This window comes from Lutra lutra, chromosome X (genome assembly GCF_902655055.1).
Source record: "Lutra lutra chromosome X, mLutLut1.2, whole genome shotgun sequence".
Classification (NCBI taxonomy): domain Eukaryota; kingdom Metazoa; phylum Chordata; class Mammalia; order Carnivora; family Mustelidae; genus Lutra; species Lutra lutra.
The window spans coordinates 958,210-964,455 of NC_062296.1; the positions used below are offsets into that span (position 1 = coordinate 958,210).

At 56.3% G+C, this 6,246-nt stretch overlaps 1 protein-coding gene across 6 annotated transcripts in view; it reads left to right on the forward strand.

Annotated features, from left to right (window-relative positions):
• GAB3 (GRB2 associated binding protein 3) overlaps positions 1-2,652 on the forward strand; it is a 75,888-nt gene extending 73,236 nt beyond the window's left edge. For 5 of the 6 annotated variants that reach the window (XM_047716128.1, XM_047716129.1, XM_047716125.1 and 2 more), the window contains 2 exons: positions 1,429-1,542; positions 2,519-2,652. In XM_047716128.1, coding sequence (XP_047572084.1) covers positions 1,429-1,542; positions 2,519-2,635 — 231 coding nt within the window. In that variant the 3' untranslated portion in view covers positions 2,636-2,652. Of the gene's footprint in view, positions 1-1,428; positions 1,543-2,518 lie in introns of those variants that run through there. The other variant, XR_007124797.1, reaches the window with a different exon arrangement.
• The last annotated feature ends 3,594 nt before the right edge of the window (positions 2,653-6,246 follow it).

Sequence of the window (6,246 nt, forward strand, 5' to 3'; positions counted from 1 at the left end):
TGTATCCCTTTTTCACCACCGTAGGTTAAAATAAGCTCAGGCTAGATTATTACTTAAATGTGAAGGGCAAAACTTTACCATTCTAGGAGAAAATATGGGGCGACAAGTTATGACTTCACCATAGGAAGGGTTCCTTAAAATACAAAAACAAGCCACTCAGGAAAATATTACATTTAAAGTGGGAATGACTCTTCATTTAGAAAATACCATAGGGGCACCTGGGGGGCTCAGTTGGTGAAGCGTCTGCCTTCGGCTCAGGTCATGATCCCGGGGTCCTGGGATCGAGTCCCATGTCGGGCTCCCCACTTGGTCGGGGGTCTGCTTCTCCCTCTGCCTCTGTGGGTCCCCTTGCTTATCCTCCCCCTCTCTGTCTCTGTCAAATAAATGGATAAAATCTCTTTTGAAAAAGGAGAGAGACTGCCATAAAAAGAAAGAACAACTATAGACCAAGGAACGATTGCTGTCCAGGATATATGAGGAAGTACTGAGAAAAATTAGGAAAAAAAAGCAGGGACTTCGCAAAACAAAAGCAAACCTGAGCAGACAATTCACAGCAGAGAGGAAAATCGATGGTCCTTGAACATATGAAAAGGTGACCAATTAAGTGTCGAGGGCACAGAAGAGCAGAGCACAGGAAGATGCCATTTCCCCCAACTGTGGTGTGGAAACTAGAAGCGCTGATCTTCCCACGCAGGTTAGGGTAAAGGATGGAGAGCAGAAAGCTCGGAGCCTCCCGCCGAGTGTGTGGGGATGGTAACGTCACCAGTACCCCATCCAGTGGGCCAGGCCTGCCGTTCCGGTGCCCACAGCCTAGAAACTCCTCGGGGGATGGCTGTGCCTCAGCAGGGGTGAGTCTAGGGCAACACAGGGAGTCCCCCAAAATACGTACTATGTGTTTGTGTTGATAAAAGTTGAAAACAGGCAAAACTGAGGTGTGTGATTTAAGGGTACTTCCATGCTGTCAAAACTGTATTCAAAAACAGTGGTCAGTGCCAAGGTCAACACAGTGCGTAGTCTATTGTAAGGAAAAGGGGGTTGTAGAAGAGGAACAGGGGCTCCTGAGGCTGAGTGTTGAGTGCATGGGTGTGTCGCCCATGTCACACTGCTGGCGTTGTGTAAAGTGTCTTTGAGTGCATTGGCGGCGCCTTTACTGGAACTTGAATAAACGTGATCGATCTTTTGCGGATCGGTCTCTGAGGTGTCCTTGACCTGTCCTATTCTTACAGCAGTTTTCTAATGGCTTGGCGTGAAAGCTGGATTGTCGACATTGTGTCTCATGCCCCTGTCACTCAGACGGGGGCCGCTCCGGGTGGCCGCGTCAGCTGCGCTGCAGGGGGCCGGGGCGCAGGTATAGACAAGACTCGCCTCGTTCCCTCGGGCAGCCCGGCCAGACGCCCTTAACCTGAGTCCTGTGCTGTTGGTTTCTAGAATCACAGAGTGGCACACTCGCTGAGCGGCGGCGCCCTGACGTGGGCGAGGAAATCCAGCCTGGATTATCTGGCTCTGGACTTCAACTCAGCATCCCCGGCGCCTGCCCAGCAGGTAGGAGCACCCGGGGCTGAGAGCTGCCCGCAGACACCCTTCCCTTCCAAGCTCCCCGGGGCGTCGGCTGTGCGTCTTCTCAGAAGGTCCCGGGAAGCGTCTGCTTGGGCGGGAGGAATGCAGTGGTTTGGCTAGACCCTGGGGGGTGACAAGACTCTCCGGTGGCAACGGGACCCGTCGGCAAAGGGCCTCACATGGCTGGTTTCGGCCGCTGACGCAGTACCGCAGTCTGTACAGCACAGCTCGGAACCGTCGAGGCCCGTCGTGAGGGTGAGTTAGCAGCCGCGGGGGCATGAAGGAACGAAAGACGTGCCTCGCGACGTGCATTGTTTGATGAGAAAAGCAGTTTAGCTGAGCAGCACATGCAGTACGAGTCCAGTGTGTGTGTGCGTGCATGTGTGTGTATGCATGCGCTCATGCAGGGAAACAAATCTGGAAGATCTCCCTTTTGCCAAATGAACTCCCGCTGCTCCTTTACCTTCAGTTTTGTTCCCAAAGCCTGAACTGGGATTCCAGAAAAGCCGGTCAGAAGGGAGAGACCAGCAAGTATAGAAGAGCGCCGCGGTCGGTGCTGGCAGGCCCTGCAGTCAGTGCAGACAGACGAGCCCCACACCTTAGTGGCTCATGGTGGCAAAGGCCTCTGTCGCTGTCACTCATGGCCGGGGCCGTCTTCCATACAGGGCCCAGGAGAAGCCGCCGCTAGATGGGGCTCCTGCTGGGTATCATGCGCGTCCGGTCAGCCCGTGTTGCCGGTGCTCAGTGTGTGGTGGGCAGAGCCGGCCGGCCGCAGCGAGGTCCCTGGGAGCCTGGGAGCAGAGGTGTTGCAGGGCCCCCAAGTGCAAGGCCTGCACAGGACGCGGTGCGGGAGGAATGGGCGGCAGCATTTCGGGGCGCTGTGATATACACCAGAGGCCTGACGTTTGCCCGATTTGTTTTCAATGCACATAATGAAAACCTTTCTGTTCCCCCGCTCCAGAAGCTTCTTGTCTCGGAAGAGCACAGGGTCGACTACGTGCAGGTGGACGAGCGGAAGACCCAGGCCCTCCGGAGCACGAGGCAGGAGTGGACGGACGAGCGGCAGTCCAAAGTGTGAGGCACAGGCTGGGCCGTGAGCGGGCGGGCAAGCTCAGCGCGGGCGCAGAGCTGCTTTGCCAGAATTGCAGCGATGGGTGAAGCCGGTCAAGAGCCAGAGAGAAGCTGTGATTGCCGTGAGCTTGCCGAGAAGCTTTGGGAGAGAGGATAGATTTGTACCCACCGAAGGGGGACAAGGGGGTAATCTTCCAGCACCCACGCCTATCCCTACCCATCCAGGCAGTGGCCTTCCCCGGCCACGCTGGCCCGTGGCCTCTGGGATGCCTGCAGTTGGCTCCACTGATGTAAGAGGCAGCGATGGAAGACTCCAGAGCCGTGGACTATAATGCAGAGAATTCCAGGCAGGGTAGGAACGATCAAAAACAAGGCTTGGGAGCGTATTTTCCGCAGAGTTTGGTTCAGAATCTCTCTGGCGGAGCACTTGGAGGGCAGATCAGAGCCATTACTGGAACCAGACAAGATGACTTGACCCTCAGGTTTGAAAACTCTGACCCCTCTTCTGTGCTTCCCGTCCCAGCCCCCGAAGACCCAGCTGGGGGGATGAAACTAAGAGGTGGTGGCAGCATCTGCACTCCTCACAGATAAATCATTCCTGTCCCCAGAGAAAGGGAGTTCGAGTGATGGGGGCGGTCAGCCCCGGGGCCCCAGGGGGAGCATGTCGGACGACACTGGCTGGCTGGCTCTGCCATGGCTGCTGGCCTTCCTGAAGGGCACATCTTCACACGCATCATCTCACCTCTTTCCTAAAACACCTCAGAAGCCAGGCTTGGCAGAGACTGTTGCCCCCACCGCGAAGGCAAGAGAACAGAACCCGAAGAAGGAACTCTGGCTCCGGTCCCTCACGGAGCAAGGCCTACAACAGAGTCGGCCAGGCCGCCCGTCGCAGGCTCACGCCACCGCCTCTGAGGACTGCGATGAAGCCCACGCGTTCGGTCACCCTCGGAGACTGAGGAACACGTGCAGACACGAGATGAGGCGTCATCGGTTCTCCCTTTCCTGCGACTTTGAGCAGGTGCTTTCTGATGTGAACGGCGTGTGCGTCCGGGCCGGTTTTCTCTGTGTGGTGTTCAGATGGGAAGCTCCCGTTCAAAATACCTCTTTGACGATCACTGTGAAATCCGGTCTTGGATCACGTGGCACCCTTGCAGTGTGTTTCCCGTGAGCTGGCTAATGCTGACAGAATTTTTGTCCCCTCGGGAAGGCACGAATCATCCCTGGCTGTCCTGTGCCAGACTCAAGCTCTTGAGCGATAGGTAGTTATGGCCAGAAAACAAACACAGCACAACACAGCAGAACACAATGAGTTCCATTCTCAAATTTCCCGATGAATTTTCCCTTCTGTTTTAGTGATGACTCAGTCCGGAAACCAAACGGTTCCAGTTTGTCGTGAGGGCATCGTGTCACCCCTTCCTTGGTGGGGCGCTGGGGCCCAGGGGACCCAGATGAAAGTCTCAGTCAGGCACAGGGTTTGACGTAACGGCCCTTCTTGATTCTTCTGAGCACCTGCCGCCAGAAGACAAATCGAGCGACCAGGAATTAAGCAGATCCTGGCCTGTCCTTCTTCCTGGTGTGGTATCTCGTGGGACCATGGACTGGCTACGCAGGCAGGTGGATGACAGTCAGGGCCGGTCGGAGCTTGTAGGCTTTGCTGTAGGGGTTCGGGGTTCACAGTGCCCCAAAGGTAAGTAAATGCCAGTCCGGGCCTTTCAGACTGTTCGAGTACTTGACGTTCAAAGCAGCAGGACCTGGTCACCTCATTTCCTTCCCGGAGGAAAGTGGGGAGAAATTCTTGGCCACTTTAGACGATATAAGGGCCCCTTAGTGAGCCTGGACAGAGCAATGAGAGGGCCCCTGTTCCCCGCAGCCAGTGCGGCGTCCCAACACACAGGCCAGAGCCGGGAAGGAGTGCCCTTCGTCCCGGTGTGACTTGCAGGGAGTCACAGGGCCTCAGTCCGGAAGCCAGGGCTGTCGGTTCTCCTCGATGGTACCTGCCTGGTGCGGGCGCCCGGGTTCAGAGTCTCGGTTACCTGACCGAGGCCGGTGCGGACAAACTCTACGCCCGGGTGCCAGGAACCGCCCCAGACTGGAGATTCAGAGAAGAGAACAGCTGCACCAGGTTGGCCGTGAAACAGCATCCAACCGAGCACCACGCAGAGCTCCTTCCTGCAGAGTGTCCCCTGGAAGCCGCGGCCGCACAGAGCAGTACACGCTCGGGTAGTGTGACCTGTTTGGGAGCAATTCGTTCGGGATTCCTGAAGAAGATGACTTCGCCCTCCTTTCCAGGGTGCGCGAGACTGCGCCCCACTTTGACAAGCGATGTCACCGGATCCAGCCTTCCTGCGGAGGGGATGCATGTGCCGTGGAGCTCTGAATCTGACCAGGGCGAGGTCTGGGGCTTTTTAAAAAATGGCAATGGTCTCAGACGGCATTCCGAGTCCGGGTGACATGCGCGTGAGTCAGGTGCCGGGGCGCCTTCCTGGAAGCCAGCAGGACATCGCAGCCCTTGATCCCACATTGTTTTCTTCATTGTTCCTTTCTGCTTTATTTTCTTCCATCTCGTTGCGTTAGGAAGCTCCTCCAGGTCGGGGGTCGTGTAGGGCAGGACATCAGGCCTGCAAGTCCCTAAGGCCACAAGGTCAGGCGCCTCAGGGTCCAGCTTTCCGTGGGGCGGGCGGGCCTCCAAGGCCCAGGGCCATTCTGGAAGGTCCCGGTCCCTCTTTGGTCCCTCTTCGCCAGACCCAGGAGAGGCAGGACTGTGGCTTCGGATCGGGGCAAGACTGAAGCCTCCCATCAGGCCTTCCCGGTCTCTGTTAATACCATCCTTGTACCCATAATCATGCCGATGTGTAAAGATTCCTTGTTTTTCACTGTTTCATTTCTAGCATTAATAAAAGTCACATAAGGGGGAATCATACCCTAGTTGTCCCTCACTTGCTGGAAGTGATGACGTTAGATGCAAACGCGGACTGCGAGCACTTGAGCACTGCCTCGGCTCAGCCGAACCACACTGACATCTCTTTTCTTCATCAGAAACTAACTCCAGTCACTGGCCAGGCCGGTGACCCTCCCCGATAACACGTGTAACAAGACCTTCGTCATTACTGACCTTAAAAAGCGACAGCCCCAGCCCGCCTCTCCCCAACCCAAGTCTCTCGTGCCACCAGCCCCTCTCCGCTGCCGAGGCTCCCGGCTGCTCTGGCGGCCGGGTCAGTGGCATCTCCAAGCCACGAAGCGAGGCAGGGACAGCCAGAGTGGTGGGGGTTCAGGTTTGGGGCGACAGGCCAAAGGCAGAGAGAGGAGGAAAAGCCACACGATTACTTGCCCCTGAAAAGTATGAGGCTGACCTCATGACTGCTTTTGCCCGGCACATCCCAGCCCAAGCCCCTGGCCCAGAGAAGAGCAGCTTGGCCCACAGAGCTGACCTGGGGAGTGGGGGCCAAGAACCCTAACCTCAAGGGTATTTAAACGCCAGGCCCCTTGTGCTCTGGCCCCTTTACCAGACGCCCACCTCAGTTTCTAGCTTCCTAATTCTCCTGTATTTCTCTTGACCTTACGTTGCATTTAGTGTTATCATTTCCCTACTTGGTGCCATTTGGTTTAGAAACTTGGTTT